At 33.2% G+C, this 17,206-nt stretch overlaps 1 protein-coding gene across 3 annotated transcripts in view; it reads right to left on the reverse strand.

Moving 5' to 3' along the window:
- Window positions 1–17,206, reverse strand: part of Wdr17 (WD repeat domain 17) — a 98,928-nt gene that overhangs the window by 41,157 nt on the left and 40,565 nt on the right. For all 3 annotated transcript variants that reach the window (XM_005373521.1, XM_005373520.1, XM_005373519.1), the window contains 5 exons: window positions 15,058–15,288; window positions 9,111–9,362; window positions 7,152–7,274; window positions 4,236–4,420; window positions 580–748 (listed from right to left, as the gene is read on the reverse strand). In XM_005373521.1, coding sequence (XP_005373578.1) covers window positions 580–748; window positions 4,236–4,420; window positions 7,152–7,274; window positions 9,111–9,362; window positions 15,058–15,288 — 960 coding nt within the window. The remainder of the gene's footprint in view (window positions 1–579; window positions 749–4,235; window positions 4,421–7,151; window positions 7,275–9,110; window positions 9,363–15,057; window positions 15,289–17,206) is intronic.

Raw genomic sequence — 17,206 nt, forward strand, 5'->3', positions numbered from 1 at the left:
ATAAATGGTTATAAATATGAAAAGATGTTTATCACATCTATAGTACTTTTATTCTGCTGTCTTTTTTGGGTTATTCAATTATTTCCAAATTTATTTGAATTTTTTTTGTTTTCTTGTGATATGTATTGTATAATGTAGAAAGAAATCCTCTATATCCTACTGTATTTCCATCCCTGTCAACTTTCATTTATATTTTAAATTTCATCTACATTTACCTAAAAATCACAATCCATCAGTAATCATACAGCCAAAACACACTTTCTATTTGCCAAAATTTTTACTTTCTTAATGCAAAAAAAGATTAAGCCTTCTATGAAGACTCAAAACAATGGTTTTGTATTCACAATTTTCATTTACATTTTAAGCTTTAAGCATACAGTTTTGTATGATAAAGAATGTTCAGTTAATAGCAGGTATAGTGCTATGCACTTCCACTGTTTAGTACAAATGTTGGTCCTAATTTGCCTCTATGATCACTTAGAACAAGATGACATCTGGAAGAAGAAAATAATTTAAATGAAAATAAAATTTAGGAAAGTCATGTAATTGCATTTCTAATTCTAATGAATTGCGTCTTACCTGGTGCCCAAGAAAGGGAATAAATCACTCCTTCATTCCCTGGGGAAGTATACACAGCTGTTAATGTGTTTATATCCCAGACTTTTATAGTGCCATCAAAGGAGGCTGTTGCTAAAAGATTTGGATCATCAGGTTTGAATTTGCAGTCAAAGATAGTTTCCACATGTCCCTAGGGATGCAGTAGAAAGACATCACAACTGCTGAGGAGAATCTACATTATTAGTAAAAAATGATCATGTATAATCACATTGATTTGTACTTATCTGTTTTCCAAATATTAATGCAGAAATATGTAGTTAAGCAAAAAATATACAAAATTGGAATCAGTGCTATTATTGAATGTTCTTTCTGATGTTATTGTACTACAAGTTGTATATCCCTTATCTGAAATGATGAGAACTGGGAGTGTTTAGTTTTCAGGTTTTCTCAGATTTTGGAATATTTCCACAGGTACAATGAGAAATCCTGGGGATGGACCCCAGTCTGCATCTGAAATGCATTTACTTTTCATATATACCCTGCATACAGAGCCCAAAGATAACCTCATACTGTACTGTTCCTGTGCCTGCCTTCTGAGTGCAATCAACGATATGAAGTCAGGCGTAGAATTTTCCACTTGTGGCATTCTCTCCGCATTCAAAAAGTTTAAGATTTTGGCACATTTCACATCCTGGTTTCAGGATTAGGAATGTTAAACCTATATTTTGTATAGACCTGGTTTTTACTCAATTACAGTTCTTCAAATCAGCAATGAAATTCAAAGACATGCAAAAGTCAAATTTTTCAATTTCAATTCACTTCAAAACATTTTCTCATTATTTTAATGCCCAGGATACTAGCATGGACATTTATAAATCAATTAAGTCTTAAGGTCACTGTGTGTTTTTGACTCAGTATAATAGATGATTAAGATGAAACTGAAATTAGCAGTTCACCCACTGAAAACGTCTCCTTTTGGAATAATGATACTCCAAAAGTTTCTCATACTACTGGCAGAAAGAAGAAAGGAGCATGGCCCTGACTTTTAATGAGCCTGTTCCAAACTTTTCTAGCAAGTATACTCTTTGGCTCTTGGAACACTTGTTCCTGTTATGGGGTGATTTGAATTACAAATACTTAGAAGACTATAACGTGGTATATGTAGACATACGTAAACATACACCTTTACAGTGGCACTTAATCACTATCTTCCTACAGGAACACCTGTTAAAATCCAATTTAAATAGCTAGTGCTACATTTTTGTCTTCTTCCAAATATTGTGGAATGGGAAATGAAACTTCTACTCCAAGCACCACGAACTATAACATGTTAAGATGTAGGAAAAGAATTAAAATATGAAGAAGGGGCTTTCTATTCCTCTACAAATGTAGTAAAGAAAGAAGCCGCTTAACTGCTATGTTTTTGCATTAACACCAGAAATCATAAGCCTTTAGGAAAATTAAAAAGTGTTGTAAAGTCCCCCTATTGGGTGAAGGTAGAGGAAAGAAAACAATTTCAAGTGTTAGCAAGAGAGGGACAGAAGGGAGATGTTACAGCCATTGGTCACCAGATTGGAGTTGCTTCAGGCAGTCATTTCAAGGGCAAGAACACACTCAAGGCAGTAGTTGTCTATCTATGTTCTTTTTCATGTTATTCCATGCTTTATGTTCATTTTAGTTTTGTAAATCTGAAAATTCACATAGCAAGAACAAAGCTGTAATATTCTTCCTTCCATGTTCTTTTCTTACCAAGAGAAAGGCAAAGATAAGGAACTAAGTATTGCATCATTTTTTTCTTAATTTTTAGACAGGCAAATATTCATATGGAAATACTTTTATATACTTCAATAAGACTTTCCTTACTGAAGGGAATTTAGATTGTTTGGAGACATCAGATCTATATCGACAGCAGACCCGAGGAAAATGTTTCTTTTAGTAACTCATAATTTCAAATTTGGAGCTCAATAGAACAAGAGAAAGTTTAAGGAGCACAGATGACTGGCAGACATGTTTAAGCTGAGAAAGCCCACTGAAATATAATTAATATTTTAGTACTTATATAGATTTTATTTTTATTTATTTATTGTTTGCTTATTTGAGACAGGGTCTCGCTATGTAGTTCAGGCTGGCCTTGAACTCATTATGTAGCCTAGGCTGGTCTCGAATTTGCAAAAATCCTCCTGCCTCAGCCTCCTGACTGCTGGGGTTACAGGCCTGTACCACCACACTTGGTTTTATCATATATTTTAAGTAAGAGATTTTAATATGGACCTATCCACTAATGGAAAATTCATTGAATTAAAATTATATAATTTCTCTCCTCTAATGAAACTTTTCATAGATTTAAAAGTATTCTTATACTTTTCTCACTCCCCTGCAACAAATTTATTTGAGAGTAAGTGGCAATTTGAAGTACAGAAAAAGTTGCTACATTGAGAAAGAGTGTACATGGAAAAATATTTAGATGGACATAAAATTAAATGATTTTATAATAAATATCTACAAAAAGATACCTCAGCAATCCCTCGGTTAACGATTGCCTCTGTTCACAAACAATTCTGTGTGCTAACAGAAGCCTTCAACAATATTTTGCTTCTATTTGCGAACTCCACATCTGGTGCCAAACATGACCCAGACATCTTCCCCAGTATCATGGAAGGAACTGAGGTCGTGAACCAAGGCACCACTGTATTTCAAAATAGTGAAACTCACATGGTTTCAGAAATGCTTTTGCAATAGTTCAATTTCTAATTTGAGGATAAAAAATTAAGTGAACATTCTTAAAGTAATAGTCTTATTGACTATTTCCCTCTTGTTTCTAAAAGCGAGTCAATTATAGGTTTAGAGTCCTTTTCTATGTGATCAAAGCAAAGCAACTGATACATACATTTGTTAATCATCTAGCCTGTGGGAAAAACAGGAACATTTTCATAAATTCAGAACTAGCCAGAATTAAGGAGGATGACTCTTAACAACCACTGATTATGATACAAAATCTATTATTGTATGACTTCATTCAACAAAATTTAAAGTCTCGCTATGTGTTAGGCATTATCTGAAATGGTGGAGATACAATACAAAATTACACAGAATATGAAATTGCAAATAAGTATTTCACCTCATGTAGAGGCTTAATGATCATAGGAACAGAATTCATAGAATTCTGGAATTATTATAATGAATCAGTAATAAAAATAAATCCTAGAAACCATCTAATCAAACCCCACTTAATTCACAAGAGAAATGACAGTAAGGCTTAGAATAATTGGCCCAGATTGACTTGCTTGTCCCTATTTCTCATTTTGCTTCTAAAAATACATTATTATGTAGTTTTTCTTTTCCTTGCGGTTCTGGGAATTGCACTAAGAGCCTCACACATGCTAGGCACAAACTCTAGCACTGAGCTACATCCCCAGATCTTGCTGTGCACTTTTATATCCCATAAAACATAAACTGAAAAGACATATTGTTAAAGGGTACTTTTAAATATTCAAAAAGATTTAACAGTCTTGTATTATTCTATACATTTTTAAAAAATATTTAAACCAACTAAAAATAGTCTTAACATATCATTACTTACAAAAATAATTTTAACAACAATAATATAGAGGTAAAAGTAAGCATCATGGTTTTAGATATAGTAAGTGTCATAACAGAATGAATAATCACAGACGTACCAAGTCCCTAAGAAAATCCCACTTCCTGGCTCCCATATCATACAGTCCCACTCCACCATCTGAGAAGCAGCATACAGCACGGCCCGGGGGAAGAGAAAATGCTTGATTCGGTGTCAAACTTGGGGGTGGAACTGCTTCACTTGTTGAGGATGTGTAATGATTTTTGGTTGGAGACTGGATTGAAACTAAAAAGAGACAAGCGTTTATGTCAATAGATTTCATTGGAATAAAACTACAATTTCTACCACAAGAGCACTTTTGCAGCATTGCCAAAAGATGTGGAAATACACGCATAAACTAGATTTTATTTTGAAGAGGTATAAAGAAGGGAAGATGGAACAACTGGATTAAAATTACGGTATGAGGAATCACAATATGTTGTGAAGGTTTGATTTCTGATCTCCCCATAAATTAAAGCACCACAAGATTGTTTTTGAATAAAATCTTCCTTCAAAAGACTGATCTAATAGTAAAATCATCTCCTCCACACTCACGCAGTTTTTTCTCATAAAGCAAGTAACTGTCTGCCAATAATTCCCAAGTCAACAAAAACAATTATATCTAAGGTTATTTATAATTCACTTTAACACCCAAATTAGAAATCATAATACTGTCTGATTTAAATCTGCATCTCATTTTTTCCTTCTTCATCCTATTTTTTTCTTACTGTTCATAGACTTCCATTTCTATTTTCAATTATATAAATACCCTTCTGTTTAGTTATCTTTGTACGTTTTTATGCTGTATACTGTTCTCTTTCAATTAGTTTTTCCTCCCCATGAAAATATTTTTCACAAGCATAATACAAAGTGACAATGCCACTGTAAATTACTAGACCAATCTATTATTAACTACATACTGAAGTACGGATTTTTATACAACAATATATTCTTTTTTATTAAAATATAATAAAATCTTATTCCATTCATTATGGAAAGCATTCATTTCTCTGTATCTGAAAGAGACAGGAAGTTCAAATTAGAATGAACACCTAGTAATGAAAGAGGCACTTGGTAGCTGTCAGCTGGCTTAACGAAATTTTATGGATAGACTGGTTAAAAGTTACCATGACTCATGACTGATTTTCCTAAAATTTTAATTAGCTTAATTAGAGTGGTCTTAACCTTTATGCATCAGTCTACTTGCAATTCATGTGTTTAAAAATTCAATGAGTTGCCTGTCTTCTTAAATTGCACTTTTATAATTGTTCTTTTATCCTGTTATTTTAAAAACCTGGGAAAGAAAACCTAGAAATCTAATAACAGGTAATCCAGAAGGAATTATTCAAACACAATGAAGATAGGTATTTGGTTGGTTTTTGTTTGTTTGTTTTTTAATTTTTTAATTTTTATTTTTTGTCTTTTTGAGACAGAATCCTGCTATGCAGTTCAATCTGACCTTGAGCTCACTTTGTAGCACAGGCTGGTCTCAAACTCACAACAATCCTCCTGCCTCAGCTTCTAAGTGCTGAGATTAAAGGCGTGAGCCACCATGCCCAGTTTAGGTATTTGCTTTTTTTATATTTTGCTATTTTTATCTAATGACTATGGGCGGCTATTGTAGTAGAAAAATGGTGACAGAAAATAGTCTGTGGTTATCTCTGTCATTCTATAATATGGAAATTCACAGTCAATAAAATACTAAGAGAAACAGAAAAAAATGCAAGATGTACAAACAATATGCAAGGCTCAAACATATTATTTCATCAGTTTTAATATTTCTAGATCCCCAAGTTTCCAGTCTTTGGAAGTATTAGGACTCCACAGAAAACCTTAAATGTGTGGAAAGGCTGCAATTTCAAATACAGAGATTTTACAGTACTTCTCAATGCCCGCTAAAGAAGCTATCAAAATAACATTAGTTTTAAATGCCATGGCTAATTCATATATTACAAAGATAAACAGGGTAGGGCGTGGTGGCACATGCCTGTAATCCCAGCACCTGAGAGGCAGAGGCACAGGCAGAGGCAGAGGCAGAGGCAAGAAGATCATTATGAGTTTGAGACCAGCTTTGGCTACAACGTGAGCCCAAGGCCAGCCTGAATTCCACAGCGAGACCCTGTCTCAAAAAGCAAAAAAATAAGTAAGTAAATAAATAAAAAAAAATAAACATAACCAAGCTTGAGGAAAGAAAAATAAATACCTGTAGGGGCTTTAATCACTAAATTCTCTTGCCTGTATTTTTTATGATCCTCACAAAATGGGAACACACCCAATATATAGAACAATCATTGCAAACCTACCAGGAATTTAATTTGATTTCTATAAACTATGTTAAAAATGTCAAGTTTAAACTTCCTTCAAAGTTCCAAATTTCTTTTTATTTTAAAGAGAGTAGTAAATGAGACACAAATGAAGTGTTTTTAAAATTTGTTTACTCATAGAACCAATGAATGCCAATGAGAATACACAAAAACAAACGAAGAAGGATGTAGAATATCCATAATTCTAACTAGTAATGAAATGATAACTGGTATCTAAATATAAAATATATGTTTTAGGTCTTACAACTTTAATATTTGTGTTATTTTAATTTTTATAAGTTGTGCAGATTATAAATCAAATATATTTAAAACAAATTTAGATCAATTTTGCTTAATTTTGTCACCTTTGATATTTCTAAATTTTTAAACACTATCAGTTTTTCATCTTCACAGATATAATTTCAGACTTTCTGAATATTTTGACTTAATAGTATTTTACAAATGTAGGTTGACTCCAAATATTTTCAGTTTAGTGGTATAAATTATTACCCTAACTTTGATAGTTCCTTTAGTGTATACACTGTTATGGCTATTTTCAAAAACTACATTTAAGTAACTTATGTGTTTGATACATTTGTATCATTACACATCATTGAATTTGACACAAAATATGACCTTTAGGGATACTAATATTTTGATGATATTTTACTTACATTTTTTCTTAGGAGGAGAATTAATCACATGTAAGCAATGAAATCCCGTTTTCTTTAATTTAAAATTATCAATAGGTGTAGTTCTTGAAACATTCCAAATGCGCAAAATACCTGTTTGAGAATCTAGTCGGATAACAAAAATATCAAATGTTAATATTTTTCAAATTAAAATGTGCAGACATAAAGATAACACAGACTTCAACTTGCTAGGTTTTCAGGACTAATTATTGAAATGCTTTGAAAAAATATGGTATAATAATGCAATCAAAGAAACTACTGAGATACTACTCAATGTTTACATCTCTTAGAAACCCTTTCACAAGGTAGAAACTGCCTGCCACGGCAATTTGTCTTCCTTATAAGATCAGTACAGCAATTTTATCACAGAGCCACTCCATTGACATACACTTTTTCTAGGGAACTGTCAGCCAAAGAAAACTATTTTCTTCTACCATTAAATAACCCTTCCTCTTTAGAAGGTTTTGTAAACTGCTTCATTGTCCACCAGCAGCCAAATGAGGATTATCAAATATACCTGAAGATCAATTAGAAAGTCTCTTTCCTTCTGAAAATTCCACCTTAATATATAGCTGCTTTGGAGAATAATCTGGTAGTTCTTCAAACAATCAAACACAGAATTACCATAAGACATAGCAACTCCACTCGTGTAGAAACACAATAGAATTATAAGTGTGTATCCACACAAAAACTTGTACATAAATGTTCATAATGTCATTATTAAAAATAATGTAACACTCACAAGAAACAATAAAAGTATCTGTGAATTATAAAGAAAGACTGGCAAATCCACATAGCGAAAGATTACTCAGTCCTAAAAAGGAACAAGATACGTACACATGCTACAATATACATGAATCTTGAAAACTTCAGGTTAAGTAAAAAAAAACAAGACACAGAAGGCCATATATGGGATGTTTTCACTTACATGAAGTATTCAAAGCAAGCAAATGATTAGGTATAGAAAGCAGATTAACAGTCATGCATGTACACAGGTGTGCCTGGGGCTGCAGAAGTGTCATTGACCACAGTTTGTTGGGTACCGGGTTTGTTGAGGAATCGTGATATGTTTCAGAAATACGTAGTGCTGGTGGTTGCACACCTTTGTGCATATACTAGAAACCACTGAACCATACCCTTTTAAATGGTGAATTTTATGGTTATATGAAGCAGAGGTCCCCAATTAAATATATAAATGAAGGATCCATTTATTTCCAAGTGTAAATTAAGTAGTAATGAAATAAAGATTCCTTTAAAACTGTGGTGAAGATAAAGAGTGTTTGCTATTTTACACTAAGCAAATACAGGAAGTATTTATACAGTAGCTGACAGTAATCTCTTCACAGGCTTCGCTCTGAACCTAAGTAAATGGTAAAAGTAAACAGTCACCTAACTTCTAGTTGTTATTTTTAAATTCCCCCATTGTCCCATCCTCCATTATTACCTACGTTTGCTCCTTCTCTCGTGATTAGCCTACCACAAAGGGGCATTCTTTCAACCCAAGGCAGGAGACTCTCTCAGCTTCAACCTAGGCTAACAATAGTTGGATCTACCTGGGCATGTCTGGTCATGGGGTGCTGAAATTATTAGTGAAGCTAACAGAGCTCCTTATCCAGTCAAACTATTTTTCTGGTCAATCCCATTACTGTCGCCTGGGCGTACCTGAAACTGGCATGTCTTTGTTCACCAACACTGACACACGTCTGTGCACATGTACAGTATATTACAATGTATCTCCCAAAACCTGGAACACTGGACCTTAATGTCATTTTTATTGTAATTATGTGAATGACATACCATATAAATTAAACCAGGCATTTTCTGTAATAAATCATACATGAAATACTAATAACTTTTGCACAAAACCAATAACATATTATAATTTCTCTAATTCCATTAAAGAGGATACATATATTTAAAACTCTGGGAATAGTGTTTTACCTCCAGTTACAAACATGCCCGGAGCACTGGGAACCCAGGCTAAGCACTGTACAGAAGCTGCTGTGGTTGGAAAATTAAATGTTGTTATGCAATAAAGTGATTCAGAATCTATTAGGCGAATTCCATGATGCAAATTAGCCACAAGAAGATAGTCCATAGAGAGTGGGTCCCATTCTAGGGCTGTAACTGGATCCTCTTCATCTGTTCCTTCAAGAGATTCAGGCCTCAGGACATGTTTCTGATTTTTGTTACCTATTAAAATAGGAGTAAATATATTTCAAACAAGTCATAGAAGTTGATAATTTAGATCACATTAATTTTCTCCTTGTATACCACCAATCTCAGCGAGACCTGAGAAGACAAAGGTGGTATTTCATGTGAATAGATATATGAATATGGGAAAATTAATTTGCTGTAATGAGCAGATTTAATCTCTTTGCTTTGGCAATCCCTAACTCCTTAAGTTACATTTCTGTTCATTACTGGAAAGCTGAAAGAGAAAGAAGCAGATAAATAATACACTTGATCTTGTCACAACAAATTTTACTGACTTATGACAACATAGGAAGAGGGAAGTACTTTTCTAAAGGAAGAATATAAGCAGGGATTAAAAGCATAGAATTTGCCAGGGATATAGCTCAGTGGCACAGCACCTGCCTGGCAAGTGCAAGGTTGTGAGTTCAATTTCTGGTACAAAAAAAAAAAAAAAAAATTAAAAAAAAAAAAAAGTATAAAATTTTTAGCTAGGTGCCTGGGTCCAAATCTTATTTCTACCACTTAGTTCTATTAGCTTGAGATCTTGCACAAGGTACATAATCTCTGAGTGTCTCCACTTTTATAATGGAGAACATAAAACTTAGTAGTTTTAAAAATGAAATAGTTCATTAAAGTGCTTAGAACAGTGGCATATGTTATAAATAGCACATCAGTATTTATTGTAATTCCTTTTTCATTCATCATTCATTTAAATTAATAATTCATACCTTCTAGTGCAGTAGTATGAATAGGGAAGTGGGGGAGAGGATCGTCAAACCATCTAGTTATTTTTGGAAATTATACACATGTCTGGTGGCACAGGACAAAATGCTCTTGTTTGATAAACTATAAGATGACTCTCCAAAGTCAGTCCCATCATTCTCAAAAGAGAGGCAGTGAAATTAAATTTAGAGGCTCCAACTTTAATAAAAGTACCAATTAGTCATCTTATAAACTTTAAAGGAAGTGTTCATTAAAAACACACACAGAGAACTGAAAGATACCCCAGCTGTTGCTGTAAACCTGTAATTACACACCCTTTTGTAACACTTCAGATCTTACCCTTTTGTAACACTTCAGATCTTGCTATTACATTTACTAAGATATTTTATTCTTTAAGTACAACATTAATTTTAAACAGTCATATTTTATTTAGAATTCTTGTGTACATAATTATAGAAGAAAATATATGACTTTATTTGACTTTATAAAAACTTTGCATATACTCATCAAGAAAAGTTGGTCTTTTTTCTTTACCATAAAGCATGTACTAAATTACTATTTGTTATGACACTGATACATACAAATACAGTCAATCATTAGAAAGTTGAGAGTTAAAGAGAATGACTCACCCAAGATTTGCTAGCTGTTTTTAAAGTATATTTTAGGTATTTGTTTGTGCCAGTTAATATTTATTGTTTATTAAAAATATTCCAGAAAGTAAAGACTAAACCCACAGTAACACACAAAACAGGAGAATTTGCAATAATAATGCTATAATATTTAAATTATGTTGCTTTAACACCATGTTATTGTTAAAATCACAGCATATTATATTCATCATTTCATTTCATATCCAGTACTCTGATATTTTATTAAAATGGTAGAAAAATGAATCTATAAAATTTTATAGCTGGTTATTAGAACAATAGATGATAACATTTTATTTATATTTATTATGTATTTATATGTTATTAATAATATAAACAAGAGCAGGCAAACACGCTGTCAGGTAAAGATATAAGCAAGTATTATGAATAGGTCTATAAGAAGATAACACTGACAACTTGCAATATGAGAAAGAAACAACCTAGATTAGTGAAATATTGAAGTTGAAAAAAGTCAGTGCAATAAATAATAATGCAGCTGTTAAGTATTTGATTTTGAAATTAGGTAGCTAAATCAAAGAAAAAAAATAGTGAAAGATTACACAATTCACATCATCCACAGGATAAACAAACAAACATGTGCTCAACAGAAACACAATGTTTTCTATAATGAATATCAGAAATGGATATATTCTGCATGATTTTAAGAGACAGACAGTGCTATATAGAAATAATACCATTAACAACATTTCTAAGGTTTAAAAAATGTAAATTTGCTTAATATGTACTTGTGGGATAGCAAATAACTGACCAAAGTCAAGTCAATTTCAACATTTCTATAATGAACATTTTAATAAGAAAGTTCTATGATAAATTTAGTTTCACAATACAATTTTCAAGTGTTACAGCCACTACCATTTTCTTTTCTGCTTCTTTTTTTTCATTTTGGTTTGTTTTCTGAGACAGGATCTCACTATGTAGTTCAGGCTGTGAACTCACTATGTACCTCAGGCTAAACAAATGTGAAGTGATCCTCCTGCTTCAGCCTCCGCTGCTGGGATTACAGATGTGCATCACCATGCCTGGCTACATTTTTTGTTCCTGTTTTATTTTTTCCTTGGAATTATCTTATGAGAAGTTTTCTATGAAATTTAGAATTATTGCTATTATTATTATTATTTCTTGGTACTGGGAATCGAACTCATGACCTCAGACTTGCCAAGCAAGCGCTTATGCCGCTGAGTTACATTCTGGGCCTGAAATTTAGAATTAAATGGTATTTCCTAGGCTAAATAGGATGGAGACTTAAAGTCCAGCTAAGTTACCTATTAAACTCTACTTTTAACACTCAAATAAACATATAAAGCATAGTTTAGAAATCAGACACTAAAAATAACAGCTGAATTACATGAGGACAGTACTCCAGGACTATTTTTAATTCCCAAAGAGACAAAGTCTAGACAATAAAGAGCGTAAGGCCATAGTTTCCTGCCAGAACCTGGAAGACAGAAATCCTATGTTGTAAGATAGAACTAGAGCCATCTTTGCTGCCAAAACTGTTCTGAAGAACATGATATGAACCCCTCATAAACAGCAGAAGCCTATCAATGCCAATATTAATTCCAACAGTTCCGAAGTTTCAAACGCACAATCTAGAACAGTGTCAGAATTACAAGGTATGGTTTCTGTCATGATCAATCAGCTCATGTCTAAGAAAAAGGAAAATACTTAATAAGATTGTATATTTCATACCATTTTGTGTATATTCAATGCTAAACAAATTCTATGAAGTAAAGGAAGAAATGTGTGTTGGTTTTTTACAATTTGAATTATAATCTCCCACAAGATGTGGAAGCCTTTGCAGATGTCCTAGTTAAGGTGAGGTCCTTAAAGAGGTCCCTAATCCAATATGATTATGTCCTCACAAAAAACAAAATTTGGATACAAACACACAAATACTGGAGTTATACTGCCACTATAGCAAGAAACTACCAGAAACCACACAAAATGCTACATCCTTCTTTATCGCCTTCAGGGAAAGCATGGTCCTATCAGCACCATAGTTCACATACTTTGTCTCAGGAATTGTAAGTCAGTACTTTTCTAAGGCATCCAGTGGGTACTATTTTATATCAGCCCTAGTACACTAATACATGAGTGCATCAAGAAAACAACACTGATGACTCAGGTACAGGATGCACAAATTACTTTAACAAGTGGCTAGCCAAATTATAGGAAAACAATGGCCTCGTCTGCAAGCCACATAGCTCAGACTGCTCTAATATTATCTTCTCTATCCTGACAGAAACCTAACATAGAGAAAAAAGGATGCTTTTCTTCTTCCTGATTGTTTCTGTACCATAATAACTGTGAAATGTCTCGAAGTTTTATATCTTAACTGTAAGACAATGGCTCAATGTCTTATGCCTTGATCCCTTCAAAGATATCCAAATAATAAAGCAAGAGAAAAGACAATAAAGCAAGAAAAAAGAAAGATCTAGTCAATGAAAATAGATGTCTACAATGACAAACCATGAAATATATTAAAAAAATCTAGAACGCAATGTAGGATAAAATAAAAGAACACTCCTCATAATCTCTTCAGAACTTAAGCATCACACATATTCCCTAAAAAGAAAGTGTGACCATTGTGATAGAACCTTTGGGTGCAGAATGGTCAGTGCTAAGTAGGGGAACACCCTTAAGGTGTTCTGGTTAAATAACCAAGACAGTGGAGAGGTAAGAGGAGCCACAGAGCACACAGCCATTTTCAGTTTACTTCTGAAATCAGACACAAAATGAACAGCACAGGAGAGAGAAGTAGTATTCACCTAATCAAAACATGGAAAGCCTGTAAACTATGTTGCTTAATTAATTATAAGCCTTTATGACAAACTGTAAAACACAATCCGACAGAAAGAATGTCACAAAGGCAGTGATGGTGCGGGAGTTTGAGACAACAAACTTAAATGAAGCAACAGACAATGAATGATTCTTCTTTATACTAATCTCCAACAATAGAGGACGCTGCTTCATGTTAAACTGGTAAATCCCAGAAAGAACACAGGACATGGGCAAAGAGCAGAGAAGGAAAGTAATAAAGAAATATATGCATACAGTACCTAATTTTACCTTTCTTTAAAGGTGAGTAATAGATACTATTTAAAGTATGTCTAACATATAATGTCTTCAGTGGATCAATATTTTAAATAATCCTTTTTTATTTTAAGAAAGATTTAACATTTCACCTTTTATTCTGTTCAATAGAAATTCTTATATTTTATTGTCAGATAAATTGAATGTAATACACTCTGTAAAAGTAATTATCCTGAACCTCAGAAAGCACTTTTATCTAACCATCTAGCCAGCCATACACTAATGCCAGATGGTTAAAAACATATTTCACAAAAGTTAACATACTTATGTATGAGGGGTGAGTAATTCAGGTAATTTTTGATTTTTAAAAATTATACTTTTTGTTATTGCCTACATTACAAAAACTAATATAAACTAATTTCTCAGATGCTTTCAGTCAGCTAAACTAATTAACTAGTAGTAGTTCAAAGAGGTATTGTTGCAATTTATTCCAGGTTTAAAGTGCTAGTTAAAGAGCTGTTTCCTCAGAATGGTACAGAAAATATTTTGGAAGTTTATTAGGAAGCCATCATATCTTCCAGCTCAACGTCCTTGTTTATTTAGGTTCTTTTCTTAGTGAATATGCAAACATAGTGAATTGACTTGAAAAGAACTAATATTAGACAAATGACTGACTTGGGTTAATTCAAAGTAAGACCTGGACAGCTGAGCTGAATGTATTGCAATACCTGTAAGTAAAACTTACTTTCAAAGGACCTTTGGCATCAACACAATACTGAATAATATTCTTATATCTATTATTTTAAAATTAAGATACTATTACTCAGGACTCCATGTACTCTTACAGTTTGTACATGGAATTTCCTTCAGAGGCTCATGTGTTAAAGGACTGATTCTCGGTCCAAGGCCCTATTTGGAGACAGGGAAACCTCTAAAAGGTGGTTCCTTGTGTTCTGGGGTCACTGGTGCTGTGCCCCTGAGAGATAGTGGGACTCTGGCCCCTCCTCTGTTTGCCCTCACACTCACATGAGGCGAAGAAGCATGTGCTCTTGCCTTGACGCCCTCTGCCAGCACAGACTCAAAACAATGGAGTCCATCAGACTGAAACCTCCAAAATTAAGCCCAAATAAATGTTTCTTATTTTTACACTGGTTCATCTCAGATATTTGCTATAGCAGCAGAAAGCAGACCAATGTATGTATGCAAATAACAAAGTATATCTGCTAAGAAAAATATAATTGAAGAGACTAGAGTAATGGAATTCTTACCTGGCTGGAAAATTGACAGACTTCCATCAGTATGGCCAAACACAACTTTGCCCTTTTTGTGGGTGTGCCATCTGAACATACAGATATCGGACAAAAAACTATGAGCATCTCTGTGCACAGTTACTCCACTGTCTGGCCCGGAGATGGTCCAAATGAACAGTGGGCCTCGGTGGGAAACAAATGCAACAGCATCGTCTGCATTCCAGCACCAGCTAAGAGAGGCAGGTGTTCCTGGAAGGGATTAAACACATGGACATGCTAGCAGGATATGGCATAAGATTGTACCATTAAATAGTTGCCTTGTAAGTTTCTAAAACAAACTCAAATATAAGAATATGTTCATTATTTTAAAACACATTACTATGCTTCCTTAATTGAGAATTGAATTCATAAAATAATCATCCCAAAGACAACAGGGAGCATATATACAGAATTTTCACTATAAAAAGAAAAGTATGTATTTAATTCCAAATACTATGAAAATGGTCATGAGCTTAGTGCAGTCAAAGAAACTTACAGGGTTTGGCATCCCAATAGACTACATTTTTAAAAATACATATTTACAGTATATTTGTCACTAGACCTTATCTAGATATCTTACGCATACAAGGTAATGTAGGATAAAATGTTTTAAATTTAAAGATCTTAAATATCAATTGAGGAAAGCAATATTAAATGTATACAATATAAATGCGAGTAAAGATTTAATAAAAAATGACTTAATTTGAAAATTTAGGGCCAGAGACATAGCTCAGCGGCACTGCGCCTGCCTGGCAAGTGGAAGGTCATGAGTTCAATTCCTGGTACAGAAAAAAAAAAAAAAAGAATATCTATGCCTTTCAGGAGTTTAGATTCAAATCCTAGTTTTGCTTCAGATGAGCTAAACACATTACTTTGTCTCTAAACTTATTTCCTCATCTGTAAACTGGAGATAATAATAAATACAGCTGACCATCTGTTTCACATGAATGTTCTGAAAAGGAAATACTCTAATGTATATAAAGGTACCTTTCCAACTTCATGATGAAATGCAAGAGTTAATTATTAATATTCTCACTACTTTTGTAAGCAAATGATATATAATAAATATTATGGTAAGTTTGTAAGGGAGATATTATGGAATCTCTCAACACAGATACAATCACTTGGTCAGAATCATCAGGTGGAATATATCAGATCACATGGAGTTAGGCCCAGGAATCAATTTTTAACAGGTTACACCAAATGATTTTAGAGGAGCAGAGATAGGGAACCATGAGATTATTGTCATAAAAAGAAACTGAGTTTAAATTACACTTTAAGGAAAGGTACAATTTAAAAATATGGAGGGAAAGTATTTTCAGAAAAGAAAAGACTTGAATAAAGATATCATCTTGAAAGATGTTGGTTTACGGTAAGTGCAGTTTGTACCATCTATGTGCTCTAAGAGGAAGAAAATGGAAGCCTATTGCCTAGTTCAATAGGCAGTGACACATAATGGGAACTCTGCAAATATTTGGTGAGTGTAAGAACGAATGAATACGTGGACCAAGACTATAAAAAAATGTATGTAGTTTTAGGAAGTATTAACAGAAGAGTTCCCTCAATAAGAGCAAAGTTATTCTGTATGGGTCAAATCACCATAGCACAACTGAAGGATAGTAGAAGACTCGCTCTCTGAGTGTACATTAAAGAAGAAATCTAGGGAAGTGAAGCAGTCAGAAACATGTCATATAGTAATAATGATAATAGAAAGTATCTCTGTGCTGGCTTACTATGTACAAGCACTTCTAAGAGCCCTGCAAATGCCACGTAATTCAATTTTACCAATAATATTCTGAGATAGGTAAGAAGTATTATTGTCCATTTTTACTCAAAGTGTGATATTTCTACAGCTGGTGATAATTTTAACATTTTACCCTTGGGAAGACTAATATTTAAATGCATTGTTTCACACTAGAAAGGAGAAGAATGAAGTGGAAAATATAGAAGAAAGAGCAGGTCAAATATAATGTGAGGAAGAAGAGAAAATTAATAAAATAAAAATTTCTATTTTTTAATTTGGACACAAAAAGGTGGAGTAAGACATCAAGATAGGATACTTAAAATTGTAATAATCAAAAGTAGTCATAATTTTGGCAAATAATATACCAATGCTTTCAATCATCAA

The sequence above is a fragment of the Chinchilla lanigera genome, unplaced genomic scaffold, assembly GCF_000276665.1.
Source record: "Chinchilla lanigera isolate Chin_1 unplaced genomic scaffold, ChiLan1.0 scaffold00002, whole genome shotgun sequence".
In the NCBI taxonomy this organism is placed as follows: domain Eukaryota; kingdom Metazoa; phylum Chordata; class Mammalia; order Rodentia; family Chinchillidae; genus Chinchilla; species Chinchilla lanigera.